This window comes from Anomaloglossus baeobatrachus, chromosome 1 (assembly GCF_048569485.1).
Source record: "Anomaloglossus baeobatrachus isolate aAnoBae1 chromosome 1, aAnoBae1.hap1, whole genome shotgun sequence".
NCBI classification, from domain to species: domain Eukaryota; kingdom Metazoa; phylum Chordata; class Amphibia; order Anura; family Aromobatidae; genus Anomaloglossus; species Anomaloglossus baeobatrachus.
Genome location: NC_134353.1, coordinates 805,179,915 through 805,201,814, shown reverse-complemented (window position 1 = coordinate 805,201,814; position 21,900 = coordinate 805,179,915). Strand labels below are relative to the sequence as shown.

General features: G+C 44.5%; 1 protein-coding gene across 2 annotated transcripts in view; it reads left to right on the top strand.

Moving 5' to 3' along the window:
* FER (FER tyrosine kinase) overlaps positions 1-21,900 on the top strand; it is a 369,513-nt gene that overhangs the window by 64,397 nt on the left and 283,216 nt on the right. For both annotated transcript variants that reach the window (XM_075325025.1, XM_075325026.1), the window contains exons 6-8: positions 4,328-4,427; positions 14,828-15,011; positions 16,504-16,641. In XM_075325025.1, coding sequence (XP_075181140.1) covers positions 4,328-4,427; positions 14,828-15,011; positions 16,504-16,641 — 422 coding nt within the window. The remainder of the gene's footprint in view (positions 1-4,327; positions 4,428-14,827; positions 15,012-16,503; positions 16,642-21,900) is intronic.

The window sequence follows — 21,900 nt, the reverse complement described above, 5'->3', positions numbered from 1 at the left end:
GCGATGCTGCAGGGGAACGGCTACACACAAACAAGTCAGTGGCGCAGAGAGGAAGATGACCGGTGCTGCAGGGAGTGAGGAAATGGTGAGTATAAACGTTTATTTTAGTAGAGAATTTGGGGACATTACCCTCATAACAGTGTCAGCAGCAGATCCTCGCACCATAACAGTGTGTCATGACCACATTTTTTTGCTTAAAGTTTTATTTTCCTATTTTCCTCCTCTAAAACCAGGGTGCGTCTTATAGTCCGAAAAATACGGTAAATGTCTGCCCCATATACTCCGTGTGTGCACACAGCCTGACACTTCTGACACTGGCATAACACAAGTCCTCTTTCACTGTTACTTCTGTGTTTGGACTTTGGAAAATCTAAAGACTTTCGATGTTTGTTCATTAATGTTTGAGACCACATTGTGCACTAGGAAGGAATAATTATTTTTGGTGACCAATGCTTTGTAGATATCATTAATTCTTATTTTACACTTGAAGTCTAATGTTAACCATTGTTTTGCTGCTTGACGTCAATTTGCTTCTATTCTGTACTTGGGAATATTTCTGTCTGGCTGTTGTTAGTAGTTTCACAAAGAGCGACGCTATGATGTTTTAGGGTATGTGCACATGTAGCAGATTTGTGCCCACAAAACTGCATGTTTTGGCAGGAAAAACACAGCCGAAAAAAATGTATAGAATTTTTTTATTGCGTTTTAAGGTAGTTTTTTTTTTTTTATTTTTACATGGCAATTGCGGGGGTTCCTGTGCTTGTACCCCTCCGATTGCCACCGGGTTTCTGGCTGATGTTACAGTTGGGACCCAGCTCTCACTGCCAGAAGGGGTGCCCACGCCGCTCCCGGCAGTTTAACCCCTTAAATGCTGCTATCAATTGTGATCACAGCATTGTTGCCATTTTCAGAGGCCCACAGTGTTCTCATTTTTCAGGATCTGGGACTCAGTGAGTGCTTATTTTTTGGGTCTTGAGCTGACGTTTTTAATAATACCATTCCTGCGTAGATGCGATGTTTTGATCGCCTGTTATTGCATTTTAATGCAGTGTTGTGGAGACCAAAAAAAAATTATTTTGGCTCTTGGAATTTGTTTCTTGTCACACAGTGTCCTGATCAGATTAATTATTGATTTCATATTTTCATAGATCGGACATTTCTAAACACGGTGATACCAGATGTTGTGTATTTTTTTTTTTTTTTTTTATTTTCAGTGGGGCAAAAGGGGGAGGGGCATTTAAACTTTTAGTTCATGTTTTCTTAAAACTATTTATTTATTTTTTTTTTTAACACTTTTTCTTTATTATACTTGCCCCTTAGGGGACTTTATCACTGCACAGTCCGATTGCACTGATCAGGAGCAATGCTGATTCATGAGTGCTGGCACTCTACTGGTTCTCGCAGGAGGTGACTCGTGTCAGCGGTCGTCATGTGACCCCCATGCTGTCATGGTAACACATTGGCGCCCCTTGATCGCGTCATGGGGCCACCCTCCACGGCACTTTAAATCGCGCTGTCAGTGTTTTGACAGCGTGATTTAAGGGGAAAACAGGCACGGATAGATCTCCAATCCACTCATGCCTGATAACTGCACGTCTGCTGATCAGACCAGCAAAAATGTGCGGGGATTACCGTTGGCTCGCCACTTGAGTCCGCGGTAACCAAGGGTACACGACCAATTATGTAATAGTATGTCATTGGTCGTGAAGGGGTTAAAGTTTATCTGTCAGCAGGTTTTTGTTTCCCCATCTGAGAGCAGCATAATGTAGAGACAGAGACCCTGATTCCAGCGATGTGTCACTTACTGAACTGTTTGCTGTCATTTTGTTAAAATTAATGTTTTCTCTGCTGCAGATCTTGCAGTTAGTCCAGCACATTCATGCATTGTGTATCTGCCAGCACAACAAGTAGTCCTCTAATGGTAATCTACTGCTGATTAACTTGTGATTGTATCAAAACTGCACTAAGCAGCCCAGTAAGGGACACATCGTTGGAATCAGGATCTCTGCAGATTAGGTGACAAAAACCTGATTACAAGATTCCCTTTCAATTGTAAAGGTCCAGTCACACTAAACAACTTACCAGCGATCCCAACAACGATAGGGATCGCTGGTAAGTTGCTAGGAGGTTGCTGGTGAGATGTCACACTGCGACGCTCCAGCGATCCCACCAGCAACCTGACCTGGCAGGGATCGCTGGAGCGTCGCTACACGAGTTGCTGGTGAGCTCACCAGCAACCAGTGACCAGCCCCCAGCGCCGCGTGGAAGATGCTGCGCTTGGTAACTAAGGTAAATATCGGGTAACCAACCCGATATTTATCTTGGTTACCAGCGCACGCAGCTACACGTGCAGAGAGCAGGGAGCAGCGCACACTGAGCGCTGGCTCCCTGCTCTCCTAGTTACAGCACACATCGGGTTAATTACCCGATGTGTCCTGCAGCTACATGTGCACAGAGCAGGGAGCAGCGCACAATGTTTAGCGCTGGCTCCCTGCTCTCCTAGCTACAGCACACATCGGGTTAATTAACCCGATTTGTCCTGCAGCTACATGTGCACAGAGCAGGAGCCGGCACTGACAGTGAGAGCGGCGGAGGCTGGTAACGAAGGTAAATATCGGGTAACCAAGGACAGGGCTTCTTAGTTACCCGATGTTTACATTGGTTACCAGCCTCCGCAGAAGCCGGCTCCTGCTGCCTGCACATTTAGTTGTTGCTCTCTCGCTGTCACACACAGCGATCTGTGCTTCACAGCGGGACAGCAACAACTAAAAAATGGTCCAGGACATTCAGCAACAACCAACGACCTCACAGCAGGGGCCAGGTTGTTGCTGGATGTCACACACAGCAACATCACTAGCAACATCGCTGCTACGTCACAAAAGTTGTTTGTTAGCAGCGATGTTGCTAGCGATGTTGCTTTGTGTAACGGGGCCTTAAGAGTATAGCACGTTGGAAGTTATACTTTGCAGTTGCTATTGACTTAGTGCCACTTTGTAGTTTATTGTACTGTTACCATCATTGTACATACATTCTGCGGTGCTTTATTTTGAAAGGCTTGAATAAGACCGTAATGAATACAATCAGTCTTTGGATAAGGAAGAGGACGATTATTGATAGTCGAGTATTCACTGCTACTTGATGAGATGATGCAGGTGCTCCGGTCAGCTGAGAATTTTTTTTTTTTATCTTGGTGGGATCAATTCTGTCAAATAAAACGTCATTATACAATGATGTTAAAACTGTGGACATAAACTATGAACTGGGGCTACAGTTTTAAGAATTTGTTTCTTTAACCGTAATAATTTATTTACTTTTTTTTTTTCCTTTTTTCCTTTGGAGCCAACGTCTGAGTGTGCCACAAAGTGGCTTAAGGTGGTGTCACACACAACGACAACGACGTCGCTGCTACGTCACCATTTTCTGTGACGTTGCAGCGACGTCCTGTCGCTGTCGCTGTGTGTGACATCCAGCAACGAGCTGGCCCCTGCTGTGAGGTCGCCGCTCGTTGCTGAATGTCCAGGCTCATTTTTTGGTCGTCGCTCTCCCGCTGTGACGCACAGATCGCTGTGTGTGACAGCGAGAGAGCGACGAAATGAAGCGAGCAGGGAGCAGGAGCCGGCATCTGGCAGCTGCGGTAAGCTGTAACCAAGGTAAACATCGGGTAGCCAAGGTGGTTACCCGATATTTACCTTCGTTACCAGCCTCCGCAGCTCTCACGCTGCCAGCGCCGGCTCCTGCTCTCTGCACATGTAGCTGCAGTACACATCGTGTAATTAACCCGATGTGTACTGTAGCTAGGAGAGCAAGGAGCCAGCGCTAAGCAGTGTGCGTGGCTCCCTGCTCTCTGCACATGTTGCAGCACAGCGACGCGTGTCGTTATGATCGCTGCTTCGGCTGCTGTGTTTGACAGCTAAGCAGCGATCATAACAGCGACTTACAAGGTCACTGCTACGTCACAGAAAATGGTGACGTAATAGCGACGTCGTTGTCGCTGTCGTTTAGTGTGACCCCAGCTTTATATCTGAAATGCACTTACAAGATTATAACTGTTTTTGTTTTTTCTTATTGCTTTTTTGTGGTTTAATATGATTTGAAGCTTTTTTTCTTTTTATTTCTTTTTTCAGTTTTTGCGTAAACTTTTATATAAAATAGGAAAACGGGGGAGGGGGGGGGGGGGAGTGTGAAATGTAAAAAGCCATAAAAAAATGCTCATTGGTAACCAAAAAGCAACAAATACATGAGATTAATGGCATTTTTTAACAAGCAAAAGCATGTTGTGAAGCCTAAGGAATGAAAACTAATGTGCCTTTATTTTATTCACAATTAGGTAACAAAAACAGAATTAGAAAAACTAAAATTGAGCTATAGACAACTAACGAAAGAAGTAAATTCTGCAAAAGAAAAGTTTAAAGAAGCCGTTACGAAAGGTAATTCTAATGATTAAAAACTTCTACAAGGTAGAAATCTAGAAATGACCTGTAAATACCGGACATATGCTTTTACTTCACCTTGGATAGAATTTTTGTTAAATTATTTTTGTCCATGTGGTGCTATTGGACAATAATCCTGTGATTGTAGGTATTCCTATGTAGGACAGCATCATAAGCGAGGAGAGAAATACGGGTGTAAGCCGCGCTAAAACCACAGAGTCCAGAAGAGTTAAATAACTGGGAAAATCAAATTCTGTCAAATAGAACGTCATTATTAGGTCTAGTGCTAAAAACGCACTCACCTGATAGGGTGAGTCCAGAAGAGTTCAGAGATATATTCATTTCCTTCTTCAGGACAAAAGGAATCATAAGATTCCTTTTGTCCTGAAGAAGGAGATGGATATATCTCTGTAACGCGTAAACTTTTGAAAATAATGGGATTTATTTAACTCTTCTGGACTCTGTGGTTTTAGCGCGGCTTACACCCGCATTCCTCTCCTCGCTTATGATACTATTAACCTTCGGTGCCGCTGCTGACCACCACCGTTACTTGTGCAGAAAGGAGTTGTGACTGGCACAACCCTATCAGGTGAGTGCGTTTTTAGCACTAGACCTAATACCCATACCGGGTAAGACCCTATTTGCGCTTTTTTTTCCCCTGGTCACATCACGTATGTAGAACAGCAACAGTATCATTACCTTCAGGAAGGTAGTTATCAGTAAATAAGTAGAAACCATCCTCCTCTGTGTTCCCTTTGGAACCATTGACTGGATTGGGCCCCCGACCGTTTTCTCTCTGTGGCATCAGATTTCTTCAAGGTGGAGTAAAAACAATAAGTTTCTCCACCTTCTCCATTATGTTAGTCCATGAAAATCAGACTATACTCTGATGTTATCACAGTGCGGTCCAAATTGTTTTTTTCTCCACGGGCCAATGGAGTTTAATGAGCAAGTGCCATCCGAGGAAAATCAAGCAAGCTGCAATTATTTTTCACATGCCAAATCAGTCAGTGGAAAAAATTCAGTCATCTGCATCGCTTCATTGAATAACACTGGCCCATTTTTTATCGGATAGCACTTGGACTGAAGATATGGACGTGTGCTCGAGCCTGCGGGGGTCCTCTTCAAGTGCCACCATCACGTAAAACTGTATATCAATCCGCACTCCCAAACACCAGTATTGAGCAGTTCTTTTTGGCTCCTCCGAATGGACAGGTTTCCAACATGCTGGCCTGATGAGTTACTATGTTTTTCACTCCTCTGAATTGATTAGAACACTCATGAAATAGAAAACTAGTTTTATAACACAGAAGTAGAAGTCACATTTGTACCCTGGTGCGCCAATCACCCCTGGTGCGCCCAGTCACCCCTGGTGCGCCAGTCACCCCTGGTGCGCCAGTCACCCCTGGTGCGCCAGTCACCCCTGGTGCGCCAGTCACCCCTGGTATGCCAATCACCCCTGGTATGCCATCACCCCTGGTATGCCATCATATGTAGTTGTTCTCTACAGAAGGGCCTTTCTCACATCAGCGATGATGTCACCAGGGCAGCGCCCCTCCATGATCTTCTCCATACCCTGTATCTGAGCTTTCTCAGAGCAGTGTCAGCCTTTGGCGCTGGCCGCCCCTTCTTCCTGATACATCTGCTGCATCTGTCTTACAGCTGTATGTATTAGAGCCAAAATATTTCCAGAATAAGAGTTTCAGATCAATTTGTGCATCACAGAGACTTAATTGTTCTAGAGAACTTATTTGTTATGGTAATCTACGATGGTCTGACCAGTATGACCTTCTCACCCATATCTACCATATATCATACAATCATAGTATATGCAGTAAAAGAAGATTTTAGCTTGCGGTCGATATCTGCTCCCTGGCATGCTCAGTATTCCAGGTACCCAGCTAGTCTACCCATAAAGACGTAACCTGACATAATTAATGGCACAGCACCAGTCCTGACAAGCGAGATGGCAGAGCTCATATTACATTTTATTAGGCCTTTAAATTTTAGAGGACCAGTTTCGTGTTTGCAAATATTTCCTTCACATAAAGTGTTTCCTGGCAACACGACATGTGCGGTAGGGGCTGGCCACAACTCATCTGCTCGCTCCCGCTTGGTCGGCTGTTTAAATCAATATTTTAAGAACTAAGGGAGCTGTCGAAACATTGCACATTGTGTGAGAACTGTAATCAAGCCAATTCTCTCTGCAGGAAAGACAGTGTGTGCTTCATAAAGAGAAAAACATTTCATTGGGAAACGAAGATGTCTCTGTTATGAGAGCCATCTGTGAACGGTTTTAATAAAATGTCTTTGTAATCAGGTCTCCTATTCTACCTGAATAATACCATGCAATGATTCTAGGCGCTGCAAAATAGACCTCATATTAGCTACGTAAGCCGTGTACTTCTGTTACTTGTAACAGTCACTTGTTACAGGATGGTCCCCATGTTGTAGCAGCCTGATGGACTATAACTTCTCCACCCCTCTAAAAACATATGTGAACCTCTACAGTCTTCAGTTATTATGCTGGTGGTCACAGTGATGTGTCTGCTCCATCTAAGATTAGCAAGTTTAAAAAAAATTGCAAATTCCACTAGAAATCCCCCATATGTCTTCATTGTACAGTCCTAAGGTCATATTTGTCATCGGCTCAAAACAGAACTGTGCTTTTAACAAATTGGCATAAATCACTACTTGAGGTGATCATAGGAAACTTTGTAATGTATCTTAACAGTCTTTATCAGAGAAATCCACTTCCTTCCCAGTTTGTTAGGGTACCGTCGCACTTTAGCGACGCTCCAGCGATCCCACCAGCGATCTGACCCGGTCAGGATCGCTGGTGCGTCGCTACATGGTTGCTGGTGAGCTGTCAATCAGGCAGATCTGACCAGCGACCAGTGACCAGCCCCCAGCGATGCGTGGAAGTGATGCTACGCTTGGTAACTAAGGTAAATATCGGGTAACCAAGCAAAGCACTTCGCTTTGTTACCCGATATTTACCTTGGTTACCAGCGCACACCACATAGCGCTGGCTCCCTGCACTCCTAGCCAGAGTACACATCGGGTTAATAAGCAAAACGCTTTGCTTATTTACCCATGTGTACTCTGGCTACGTGTGCAGGGAGCCGCCACTGGCAGCCTGAGAGCGGTGGATGCTAGTAACCAAGGTAAATATTGGGTAACCAAGCAAAGGGCTTCGCTTGGTTACCCGATATTTACCTTGGTTACAGCTTATCGTAGGCTGCCAGAAGCCGGCTCCCTGCTCCCTGCTCCCTGCACGTTCAGATCGTTGCTCTCTCGCTGTCAAACACAGCGATGTGTGCTTTACAGCGGGAGAGCAACGTCCAAAAAATGAACCAGAGCAGTGTGTAACGAGCAGAGATTTCACAGCAGGGGCCAGATCGCTGCTCAGTGTCACACACAGCGAGATCACTAATGAGGTCACTGGTGCGTCACAAAAACCGTGATTCAACAGCGATCTCGCTAGCGATCTTGCTATTTGAGACGTATCCCTTAGACTCTTCTTCCCCTGCCTCCTCAACTTACCATCCACTATGAAAAAGCAGCTCCAGTCCACGCTCAGAGAAGATGGACGGCAGGTATCATGTGACGCAGCCCATTAGCCTCTATGTAGAGGGTGAGAAGTGAGCGCTTCAGAGCTTGATTCACATCAACACAGCTGAGCTCTGTGTATAATGTCCTCCATGTCCCTGCAGCTTATCTCCGAGCTAAAAAGTTAATGAAGAGCATGAACTCCCCTCAGCAGAGCTATGGGAGAAATCACTGCAGCTCATCTCTTCCCCAGCTACCAGTGGATTGCAAATTACAGATATAGCATGCAGAGGAGAAAACTGGTGAGAATGCAGGATGTGACATAATGGCCAGAAATGCTGTCATTCCTCATGTACACACAGGACAGTTTATTCTGAAAAGTTACCTGGCAGCACATTTACTGTTTAACCCCTTAAGGACGAAGCCAGTTTTGTACTTAATGACCAGGCCATTTTTTGCAATTCTGACCAGTGTCACTTTATGAGGTCATAACTCTGGAACGCTTCAACGGATCCCGGTGATTCTGACATTGTTTTTTCGTGACATATTGTACTTCATGATAGTTATAAATTTAGAACGATATTTTTTGCTTTTATTTGTGAAAAAATCGGAAATTTGATGAAAATTTTGAAAATTTTGCAATTTTCAAACTTTTAATTTTTATGCCCTTAACCCAGAGAGTTATGTCACACAAAACAGTTAATAAATAACATTTCCCACATGTCTACTTTACATTAGCGCAATTTCTGAAACAAAATGTTTTGGGGTTAGGAAGTTAGAAGGGGTCAAAGTTCATCAGCAATTTCCCATTTTTTCAACAAAATTCACAAAACCATTTTTTTAGGGACCACATCACATTTGAAGTGACTTTGAGAGGCCTAAGTGACAGAAAATACCTAAAAGTGACACCATTCTCAAAACAGCACGCCTCAAAGTACTCAAAACCACATCCAAGAAGTTTATTAACCCTTCAGGTGCTTCACAGGAACTAAAGCAAAGTGGAATGAAAAAAAGCAAAAAATAAAATTTTACCTAAAATGTTGCTCTACCCCAAATTTGTTCACTTTTAGAAGAAATAACACAACAAAATGAACCCCAAAACTTGTTACCCACTTTCTTATGAACGCGCCGATACCCCACATGTGGTCAGAAACCTTTGTTTGGACAAATGGGAGGGCTCGGAACAGAAGGAGCAATATTTGAATTTTGGAAAGCAAATTTGGCTGAAATAGATTGCGGGCACCATGTTGCATTTACATGTCCGCCAAGGTACCTAAACAGCAGAAACCCCTTACAAGTGACACCATTTTGGAAACTAGACCCCTTAAGGCTTCTATCTAGGGGTATAGTGAGCATTTTGGATCCACAGGTACTTCACAGATTTTGATAACGTTACGTTGTCACATTGAAAATTTTCATTTTTTTCTCAAAAATGTTGCTTTAGCATCAATTTTTTCACTTTTTCAAGAGGTAATTCCAAAAATGTGACCCCAATGTTTGTTACCCACTTTTTTATGAGCGCGGTGATACCTCACTTGTGGTCTGAAACCTTTGTTTGGAGAAATGGGAGGGCTTGGAACGGAAGGAGCAATATTTGAATTTTGGAAAGGAAATTTGGCTGAAAAAGATTGCGGGCACCATGTCGCATTTGGAGGACCCCTAAGGTACGTAAACAGCAAAAAAACACCACAAGTGACCCCATATTGGAAACTAGGCCCCTCAAGGAATTTATCTTGATGTTTGGTGAGTACCCTGAACCCCCAGGTGCTTTACAGAAGTTTATAACGTTGAGCCATGAAAATAAAAAAATAAAATTTTACCACAAAATTGTTACTTCAACCAGGTAGCTTTTTTTTTCACAAGGGTAACAGGAAAAAAATCACCATGAAATTTATTGCGCAATTTCTCCTGAGTTTGTTGATATCTTGTATGTGGTGGAAATCAACTGTTTGGGCGCACTACAGGGCTCAGAAGAGAAGGAGTGCAATTTGACTGCAAAATTGGCTGGAATCAATAGCGGACGCCATGTTGCATTAGGAGAGCCCCTGAGGTGCCTAAGCAGTGGAGGTCCCCCACAAGTGACCCCATTCTGGAAATAAGACCCCTCAAGGCTTTAATCTAGGTGTATATTGAGCATTTTGAATCCACGAATACTTCACAGAATTTGATAAGCTTAGGTTGCCATATTGAAATTTTCATTTTTTTCACAAAAATGTTGATTTAGCGACACATTTTTCACTTTTTCAAGAGGCAACAACAAAACGTGTACCCCACAGGTTGTTATCTAATTTCTTGTGAGCGCAGGGATACCACACATGTGGCCAAAAACCTTTGTTTGGATAAATGGGAGGGCTTGGAATGGAAGGAGCACCATTTGAATTTTGGAAAAGTTGAAGTAAATTGCGCGCACCATGTCACATTAGCAGGGCCCCTTGGGCACCTATACATCAGAAACCCCCCACAAGTGACCTCATTTTGGAAACTGGACCCCTCAAGGATTTTATTCAGGAGTATAGTAAACATTTTGAATCCACAGGTACTTCACAAAACTGTTGCTGTATCAAAAAATTTCTCACTGTTAAGGGGGCTTTACACGCTGCGACATCGCTAATGCGGAGTCGTTAGGGTCACGGAATTGGTGACGCACATCCGGCCGCATTAGCGATGTTGCTGCGTGTGACACCGATGAGCGATTTTGCATCGTTGCAAAAACGTGCAAAATCGCTCATCGGTGACATGGGGGTCCATTCTCGATTATCGTTACTGCAGCAGTAACGATGTAGTTCGTCGCTCCTGCGGCAGCACACATCGCTATGTGTGACGCCGCAGGAACGAGGAAGCTCCCCTTACCTGCCTTTCATGTGACACTAAAGGATGCCTAGCCTTGTATTTAGCCCAAAAAAAAAAAAAAAGAATTAAAATAAATGACGTGGGGTCCCCCCTATTTTTGATAGCCAGCTAGGGTAAAGCAGACAGCTGTAGCCTGCAAACCACAGCTGACAGCTTCATCTTGTCTGGTGATCAATTTGGAGGGCTCCCCAAGCTGTTTTTTTTTTTTAATTATTTATAAATAAATAATTAAAAAAAAAAAAACAAACGTAGGGTCCCCCCAAATTAGATCACCAGCCAAGGTGAAGCTGACAGCTGGGGTCTGGTATTCTCAGGATGGGAAGAGCCACGGTTATTGGACTCTTCCCAGCCTAAAAATAGCAGGCCGCAGCCGCCCCAGAAGTGGCGCATCCATTAGATGCGCCAATTCTGGCGCTTCGCCCCAGCTCATCCCGCGCCCTGGTGCGTTGGCTAACGGGGTAATGAATGGGGTTGATACCAGGTGTGTAATGTCACCTGGCATCAAGCCCAGCAATTAGTTATGTCACGGCGTCTATCAGATACCCGACATAACTAATTGACAGTAATAAAAAAAAAATTGACAACAAAAAAAAATTTATTTGAAAAAACACTCCCCAAAACATTCCCTGATTGACCAATTTATTGAAAAGAAAAAAAAAAAATCCACAATAATCCATTTGGATGTCCCACGTCGCCTCTGGACCTTCTAGAATATGGGGGACACGTTCAGGGAACGTATCCCCCATTTTCTAGGAGGGCAGACCCTCCATTTTAGGAGAGTGGGTGCAAAGAATCTGCACCCACCCTCCCTGGGTCACAGCTGCAGAGTGCGAGCAGCCAGCGTCCTGAACACAGGAAGCTGACAGCTGCGCTCTGCTCATGTGACCGGAGTCTCTGCAGAGAAGGAGGAGGGGGCCGCGGGGGATCAGCGCTCCGACAGGTATGTATGACACCGGGGGACACCGGGGGACACCAGGGGGGGGTAGGGGGGATCCCGGCAGGGCCTGGGGAGCAGGTTTCTGTCGTATGTGTTATGGCAAATACGACAGAAACCATAGGAACAGTGGAAATGCGGCCGGCGCGCTGCTGTGATCGCCGGTGCGCGCGGCCATCTTGGATTTTCGGGAGGGGGTTGGGGGTCGGGGGGGGCACTTTGGGGACACCGGGGGACCGGAGGGAACCGGGAAAAAGATTTATCTCCCATCTGGCATGTTTGATCATGCCAGATGGGAGATAAATCATTTTTTACCGGCGCGGTCATTTACTATAACTTGATGATCGGTATACGGTGTATACCGGTCATCAGGTGAGCGGGGACCGGAAAAACCGGCCCGAATCATGATCTCCAGGGTCTCAGCTACCCCCGGCAGCTGAGACCCCGGAAATTTTCTGACTCTGGGGGGCGCTAGACCCTTTTTTCCGACCGCCGTTAAAAAGCGGCGGATCGGAAAAAGTACCCTTATTTACCGCCGTTAAAAGGCGTATCGGCGGTCGTAAAGGGGTTAAGTGGAGTAACAAGGTAAATAAACATGTGGGTATACTGCTTTGCTAATAGATATTTAATTATCTATAATATTTCATCATCCAGCTGCCCATCAGGTTACAATAATACTAAATGAAAGACGTAAGATGTAAAAGTATGGCTCAGACCTTTGCTGTAATATACAGATGACATGGCTCCCTGCACTCAGCTGGCATAAAGAAAACTTTATATGGTGGTTACTTGTCTCCTTGTATTGTATGGTGGTGTGCACCTTATTCACTTTCCTAATGGTTTAATACAAGTAAGGTATTATGTACTTTACAGCCTGTGATATTTTAGCCTAATAAAGCAGGTGAAGTAAGTAGTGAACATGTCACTAATCTAGCTGGGTGAACACTAAAATGCTCGGATACTCGTTACTCGAGTCGAGCAGGTCAGATGCTCTGAAAATTTTCAACTAGAGCAATGAGTATAATGGAAGTCAGTGATCGGGCAGTTTGGCACTCTGCCCACATACAGCCAGCTATAAACAAAACATTTTCAGGGGAAGGGAAGCGGGTTTTTTTTTCTTTCTTTTTCTTGATACGCTACATCCGAAAATGTTACTTCAACCCCAGTGATAGCCATTCAGAGATTGTGACTGGCTCTCCCTTGGGTTTCTGCACACATCATGCAATGAAGCAAGTCTGTGCTTTGTGGTCATTGTTTCACGCATGACACATCCCAGCACCTACAATACTTAGCCGAGCGAGTCCCAAGCACCAGATGTTCGATCAAATGCCAAGCATTTGCAAGCAGTCTCGCTCATCACTAGTCATTCATTTTCAAAGTAAATATATTTCTAAAGGTTTTATTGATATGAATGTCTCACTTGATGTCTGTAACAACTCATCCCATCTATGAAAGCAAAGATATTAAATCATAGATGTCCTTAAATTTAGTGATGTGTAATCATGAGAAATGACACATAGAAAAAGTATTTGAACCTGATTAAGAGAGGTGCAACAAGCCAATGAAAATCATAACACCAGCTGATATCTGTCAGTAATTAGAAAGTATTCCTGCCATTTTGTAAAAAAATACCAGCTGCTTCAATCGATGGCCTATAAAAAGTTGTCTCATTACTAAGGTGCCACACAAGAAACATCTCATGATAGGTAAAACCAGTGAGCTATCTTAAGACTTTCGCAAACCTATTGTTGCAAAACATACTGATGACATTGGTTAATGATGAACTTCTAAACTACTGAAGATTCCTCACACAAGACTCCATTCCAGGACAAGAGCAAGTTCAAAGTTGTTCAAAGTTTGCTCAACAACATTTAGACAAGCCTGCATAAAGTTTGATCAAATGAGAACAACATTGAATTATTTGATTGGTATAATACTCACCATGTTTGGAGGCCAAAAAGCACTGCATATCACCCCCAAAACACCGTCCAAACAGTGAAATGTGGAGGTGGAAACATCATAGTGTGAAGCTGTTTTTTCAGCAAATGGCACTGGCAAATTTCATGTAATTGAAGGAAGGATGAATGGACAAAGGGACCGAGACGTTCTTGAAAAAGATCTGCTATCTACCAAACTGATGAAGTTGAAACAAGGGTGGACATTGCTACAAGACACTGATACCTAACACACAACCAAGGAAACTCTCTATTGGTTTCAGAGAGAAAATAAAGCTGCTAGAATGGCCTAGCCAATCACTTGACCTGAATCCAGTAGAACATTTATGGAAGGAACTAAAGCTCAGAGTTCATTAGGAGCCCACGAAACCTTCAGGATTTTAATTGTGTTTGTGTGGATGAATGAACCAAAATCACACCAGAGCAATGCATGTGACTAATTTCTCCATACCGGAGGCTTCTTAAAGCTGTTATCACCAACAAAGGCTTTTGTACAAAGTATTAAATAAGTTTCAGTAAGCATGTTCCATATTTTTTTCCCCCTATTATTTCTCATTAGAGATGAGTGAATCTGAGTTTGCATTTGTGAACCTGAGTTTACGTAAGTGAAACATATGTGAACCAGCTCACCGCCTTAATTATAGTGAATCATCATGGAGCACAGGATTCAGCCTCACCACAGCCAAAAATCCAAAGGAAAAGAAAAGGGAGGAATCCAGCTTTTAAACATGCGATTCTCTTCATTTTTTCAAATGCATTACAAACAGATCATTGCCTCATGTGTAGTGTATCCATCAACGCGTTTCATTATTACACATCACTAAAGTTTTTGGGACATCGATGGTTTGATTTATTTGCCTGTGTGGATTGGATGGGTTTTTAACAACATCTGGTAAGAAATTCATGTCAATGGCACCTTTAGAAATCTATTTACTTTGGAAATTAGTATTGTGTTCAATACTTGGCTCACTCTCTGTGGATAGTGTGTGGGCTGTTCAGAGCTGTGCAGGATCAGGCATACGTGGTCCTTCCTCTGTGACTTAGAAGTATAGCCAGTGATTGGATCTTGTAGTAATACCTTTTTTTATCTCAATGATACATCACAGGAAAAGAGACAGAAAAAGCCAAGGATCGATATGACAAGGCCACCATGAAACTCCACATGCTCCATAACCAGTATGTGCTTGCCTTGAAAGGAGCCCAACTCCACCAGGATCAGTATTATGATTCCACTCTTCCACTGCTACTGGATTCTCTGCAGACCATGCAAGAGGAGATGATCAAAGGCCTGTAAGAAATATATCCGATTTATTAGCAGTTTGGATTTTGCTTGGCTCCTTAGATCTATTTTTCAGATTTATTTTGACTTTTTTTGTATTCAGTGTCAACTAAAACTAATTAAGATGTTGAAATAGGGGCATACAAGCCTTGTTTGACCCTGCATGCCAGACGGATGTTCCTCTGAGAGTAGATATACCGTATTCTGCGGACCATAAGACGCACTTTTCCCCCCCCCCAAATGTTGGGGGAAAGTTGGGGGTGCGTCTTATGGTCTGACTATAGGGCTGCGGCCGGGAATGAGGGTGCTGCGGTGGAGCGGGTCATCGGGGGCACGAGCAGGCAGCAGCAGCGCCTGCCGTGACCACGTACCCGCTCATTACATATGCACGCCCATCCTCCCGCCCATTTCTCAGCGCAGTGGGCAGGGGGGACGAGCGGGGACGTGAGCATAGTAAAGAGCCGGTCCACATGATCACCCCTGGCAATTACAGCCTGGAGTGATCATGTGCGGCTGTATTCACTGCCCCCCGCGCGCCATCATCAGTGCGGGGTGCAGTGAATCAGTGTACTCACCCGTCCCCGTGTGTGGAGCCGTCCCCCTGCAGCATGCGATGTCTTCCTGTCTGTGCCAGTCAGCTGATCTGTGCTGATCGGCACAGACAGGAAGACATCGCAATGCTGCAGGGGAACGGCTACACACAAATAAGTCAGTGGCGCGGAGAGGAAGATGATCGGTGCTGCAGGGAGTGAGGAAAAGGTGAGTATAAACGGTTATTTTTTTTTCTCTGTGCTATAGGATACAGGCCATATACCAGGATGGTATATGAGCACGATGGGGGCATATAGCAGGATGGGGGTATATGAACAGGTTGGGAGTATATGAACAGGATGGGGGAATATGAGCAGGATGGATATGGGGGGGTATATCAATAGGATGGGGGTATATGAGCAGGATGGGGGTTTATAGCAGGATCATATACAAGGCAGGAGGATCATTACCAGGATGGGGTACCTTAGTAGAGAATTTGGGGAGATTACCCCCATAACAGTGTCAGCAGCAGATCCTCGCCCCATAACAGTGTGTCATGACCACATTTTTTTGCTTAAAGTTTTATTTTCCTATTTTCCTCCTCTAAAACCAGGGTGCGTCTTATAGTCCGGTGCGTCTTATAGTCCGAAAAATACGGTAGTTGTTGCTTTCCCTTTCTATTTTGGTTTGAGTGGAACTGTCACTTAGAAGAGATCCTAATTTGTCTGTTTTAGTAATTGTATCCCCTGTAGTACAATGTTTCTGGAGCTTGTACAGTTCTTGGTAGAAATGTGTGAATGCGCACCCTGTCCACCAGTAGTGGCTGCGTCCTCAGACTTTCCAGTCGGCGCTGACCGTTTCAGAACACACGTAACACCCAGATTTCAATGAACTAGACTTGGAGAATAAACTATAAATGTGAATAGTCCCATTTTTTTTTCAAATGTTGTTTAACTTTTTTCTTTTTTCCAGCAAAGGTATTTTTGATGAATATTGTCAGATCACCAGTCTTGTGTCAGATGAAATTGTAGCTGTGCATAAAGAAATCGAGATGTGTGTTCAAGAAATAAATCCTACCACAGAGTATGAAGCCTTCATTGAAAAACATAAGTAAGTTTTATCTTCTAATATCTACAGATGTGTGCGTGTGTGATGCAGGGGGATTCAGCTACCGTAATACAAGATTGAAACTGGCCCTGCCCTCAATAAAATGAGAGACAGTGCCGGAAAGTGCCTCACTGTGGAGCAAATGGACATCTGTTAGTGTATGTGTCCACGATCAGGGTCGTGTGGTGTTCTGGACTCGGTGTATTTTCGCTGGGTCCGCTGCGTTCTGCCGTGCAGGAGACTCAATCATCTCCACACGAGAAATTGACATGAAGCGGATAGGAAACCCGATGCCGCAGGTAAGTTTATGCAGTGTTAACAATAAGTTCAGTGGGCATGGGCATTCTATTCATCCGATCCTCAGTGCTTGTGTTTTGGACGCAGCGTATTTTCGCTTTCGTATTTAACGTTACCAGTCCTGATCATGTGTATTCTTAGAGTAACTCCCAGAGATCTCCTCCCAATAGTCCACCTCTTTCTTCAGATGCGTTCCCAGCTTTCCATATTCCTACTTGCTAAGGTGCTAAGTTCTTGATTCATCCAACAGCTTTTTTCAGAAATCTATCAAAAAACTGTTTGAAATGTACAATTTGCACAAGAGTTTGGCAACCTTTGGCGCTTTTCTCCATTTTGGGCCAGTTCCATCATTTTTTAGAAAGAGGGTGAACGTTTTTTTTTTATTACAGGGCGTGTCGTAATATTCTTCAGAATTTACACTACAAAAGTGATGTAAGTTGCAACAGTAATTGCATCCCTGCCTTTGATGTGGGCTCAATCGGCGAGCTCGCATCATTCCCAGCACATGACAGCTGATTTAAAAGCAATCATGTGCCTGTAATAGCCGTGGCTGGATCAGAGCTGCTGATGTTAGCCAGGTAAATGCTGCTATCAATCTCTGACAGCAGCATTTATCACGCACCGCCAGTAGGTTTATCCTTCCTCCTGCCCATCAACGCTCGTGATGTGATAGCTGGGCACCGATGGGTTGTCATAACATCCTGGGGTCGGATGGTGACCCCGTGCCTATCATTATGACAATGTATACCACAAGCAATCGGATGATTGCTGGTTCAAGTCCCCTAAGTAGACTATTAAATACAGTTAAAATGAAAACTAAAATTTAAAAAAAAAAAAAACAAAACATGCAAGAAGTAAAGAAAACGAGCAGTTTTGCCACAGTTTTGTCACATTCAAAACATTTTTTTTATTTTCTTGGGCTTTGCAAAGTTGCAATAAAATGCAGTAAGAGGTAACCAAAACACCATATCAACTCCAAAATGGTATCCGAAAAAACGTCAGCTCAATGTGCAAGAAATATATGCTGACGCAGCCCTATATTCTGAAAACTTAAAACACTACGGGTCACCGAAAATGGCAATAGAAGCAAAAAAAAAAAAAATATTTTAAAAATTTTCCCAAAATTTTGCACCACTTAAAAAAAAAAAAAAAAAAAGTTTGGCATCTGCGCACTTGTACTGATCTGGAAAATCATATTACCCAGTCAGTCTTACCATATATAGTTACCATAGTAACACCCCCCCCAAAAAAACCCCACTTTTTGAAACTATGTGATACTTTTGTTTTATCTTTAACTGTTTCATTGCACTTGGTTTTTTTTCTTTGTTTTTTTCCCTGCTTTTCAGTGTATCCCATGAATAATATGAATGATGGTATTCAAAAGTACAACTTGTCCATTAAAGTTTACACTGCATGAAAAGGCTTATATTTCTGGAACCAAAGGGCGGATATAAAAAAAAATATTTAAAAAAAAGCGGAATATTTAAGCATTTTACAGGTCCATATTTTTATGAATATTGTCTTACAAAAATGCCAGTCTTGATGAATGAGTTTTACGCTTCTGCTGAAATGATCTGCACAACCTTCTAAATCATGTTGCACTTACATGAGCAAGACTGATCTTTGTGAATTGGGAGGAGATAATATGTAGTGAGCTTTTAGCAGTGTCCGCGAGCAGCGCTATTAGTCGCTACACATTAAAGCACTGCTGGAGTAGTGTCACTAATTCATGCTTCCTGCTCCTAGTTATATCCTTGCCAGCCTCTGCCGTCTTCTGTTCTCAGATACACTCCAGTCGTCTTCTGCTAACTGTGACCTGCCGGATCAGTGCTTGCTGGCTGAGCCAGAGGTGCCTTCTCAGTTCAAGTCTATAAGAGCCAGAATGAGGCACTCATAGACTTACATTGAGAGCTTTTGACCATTAGCTCTGTCCACCGGTCAGTCAGAAGATGCGACCACAAGATGACTGAATAGATCGAAGCAGCATTGGGGTGAGCAAAAAAGGCAGCTGGTAATTGTATCGCTACCATGTATTATTGATTTGAACTCCAGCAATAAATTAAAAAAGCAAAAGGAGAACATAGTGACGCTTAAAGTGGAACCTGTCAGTTGATTCATGATATCCAAACCAGAGACTTGACAGTCACCTGCAGCAGTGTGGGGAGAAGCCGGCCAAAGTCTCATCTCTCCCTATGGTCTCTGGCTGGATCTTTAAAGTGTAAGGCTATGTGCGCACTAGAAAAAAGACGTTTCTTAAGAAAAATCCGTACCCTCTGGCAGAATACCGTACCCTTGGCAAAAACAGCGGTAAAACCACATCCGCGTTTTTGCCATGCTGTTTCCGCGGGATCCGATCCCTGTGGTTTTTTACCATTATCTATGTCAAAAACCGCAGGTACCTGCAGAAAAAGGAGTGACATACACACTCTTTTTGCTGCAGAAATTCTGCAGCAAAACCTGCAGGGGAAAAAACGCAGTGTGCGCACAGGGCCTAACTGTCAGTATATAACAGCTTTTCTATATGACAGGTGCTGCACAGTGTTACTTAACCCCTTCACGACCGCGGGCAGTAAAATTACATCCTATTTTAACGTGACTTAACGACCAGGGACGTAATTTTACGGCCTAAACTTCATTTGATTGCCGTGGCCATAGCAACGGCTTTCAAATGATGTCCCCTGCTGTTTCTTACAGCAGGGGACCTTTGCTTGACCCCAGGGGGGTGGCATCGCCACCCCCCATAGGCGATCGATGTGATCGGCTGTTCAAATCTGAACCGCCAACCACATCGTTCGCACTAATTTCGGCAAAAATAATGCCCAAATTAGTGCGATACTGTGAGATCCTGCTATGATCTATTGTAGCAGCTACAGCAGATCATAGCCGGATCTCTAACATGTCGCCCCCAGCCCCTGCAGCACTGATTGCGCGTCATAGCACGATCACTCCAATCGCTCCAATCAGTGTGCAGTGGGGCGGTCTGATCTGCGGGTGGCCGCCCTCCCCATGCCTGTCCTGGTCTGGGGACCCTCCCCCAACATGTCTGCAGCGAGGAGTGGCTGGTACTTTTGGTACCACGCCACCGCTGCTGCTGCCGCCGCCTCTGTCGTCACTGCCGCTCCTGCTCCAATGGTAAGTATTCCGCTCCCCGCGCGTTCCCGTGAAGGCCCCTGCGCGTTCCTGTAAAGGCCCCTGCGCGCTCCTGTAAAGGCCCCTGCGCGCTCCTGTAAAGGCCCCTGCGCGCTCCTGTAAAGGCCCCTGCGCGCTCCCGTGAAGGCCCGTGCCCCCCCCCCCGATCTGCCCCCCTACGCCCCGATCTGCCCCCCGGCATCCCGATCTGCTCCCCACGCGATCTGCCTGCCTTCTCTGTCATCTCTATTCTGCTTCCAAGGTTCCTTCCTTCTGCCTTTGCTTCTCCGCCCCCTCTGCTCTCCCTCTGCCCCCCCCCCTCTGCCCCCCCCTCTCCCTATCCCCCTCTGCCCCCCCCTCTCCCTATCCCCCTCTGCCCCCCCCCCCGACGTCCTCTTACCCGCCTTCACGGGTCGTCCGAGGTCTTCACTGGCCCGATCACATCTGCCTCCATCGCTGGGTCCTTCTGCTGATCTGTCCAACGTCCTGCCTGCTGCTGGTGTAAAGCTGTCTATCTCACTGCCTTCTTGTTCCTCTGCAGCTCTTCTGGTCAGTGATCCTCTTGGTACTGTGAGTATAACTTTTTTTTTTTTTTTTTTTTTCTTGTATCCTGTCCATTTTTACACTTCATCTGTCCGTGCGTCCCGCCAAGCGCTGATCAGGGATGTAGATAACGGATCTGCATCCGTGGTCAGTTTTTGGCGTGACTTTTTTCCGTATTCGCGATGCTTTTTGTATCGCATCCGTCCGTGCGTCCCGCCGAGTGCTGATCAGGGATGCACATAACAGATCGGCATCCCTGCTCAATTTTTGGCGTGACTTTTTTCCGTATTCGCGACGCTTTTTGTATCGCGTCTGTCTGTGCGTCCCGCAAAGCGCTGATCAGGGATGCACATAACGGATCTGCATCCCTGCTCAATTTTTGGCGTGACCTTTTTTTTCCGTATCCCCAACGCTTTTTGTATCTCATCCGACCGTGCGTCCTGCAGCGGCCGATCAGTGCACCGCGTCTGTGCGTTTGAAAAGTTAAATGGCGTTCCTTCTCTTCTGAACCCCACCATGTGCCCAAACAATTACTTTCCACCACATATGAGGTATCTACGTACTCAGGAAAAATTGCACAATATGTTTTATGGTACATTTTTTCCTGATACCGTTGTAAAAAAAAAAAAAAAGCTACCTGGTTGATACAAAAATTTTGTGGTTAAAAAAAAATAATCATTTTCACGGTTCAACGTTATCAACTTCTGTGGAGCCCCTGGGGGTACAAGGGGTTCACCAAACATCTAGATAAATTCCTTGAGGGGTCTAGTTCCGAAATGGGGTAATTTGTGGGGGAGCTCCACTGTTTAGGCACCATAGGGGGTCTCCAAACGTGACATGGCGTCCGCTAATGATTCCAACCAATTTTGCTGTCAAATGGCGCTCCTTCTCTTCTGAGCCCCGCCATGCACCCAAACAATTACTTTCCACCACATGTGAGGTATCTGCGTACTCAGGAGAAATTGCACAATACGTTTTATGGTGAATTTTTTTGCTGATACCCTTGTGAAAAAAAAAGCTACCTAGTTGAAGCAACAGTTTTGTGGTAAAAACAATTTTTTTTCTTTTCACAGCTCAACGTTCTAAACTTCTGTGAAGCCCCCAGGTGTTCAAAGTGCTCACCAAACATGTAGAAAAAATATTTGAGGGCTCTAGTTTCCAAAATGGGGTCATTTGTGGGGGAGCTCCATTGTTTAGGCACCTCAGGGGGTCTTCAAACCTGACATGGCGTCCGCTAATGAGTGCAGCTAATTTTGCGTTCAAAAATTCAAATGGCGCGCCTTCCCTTCCGAG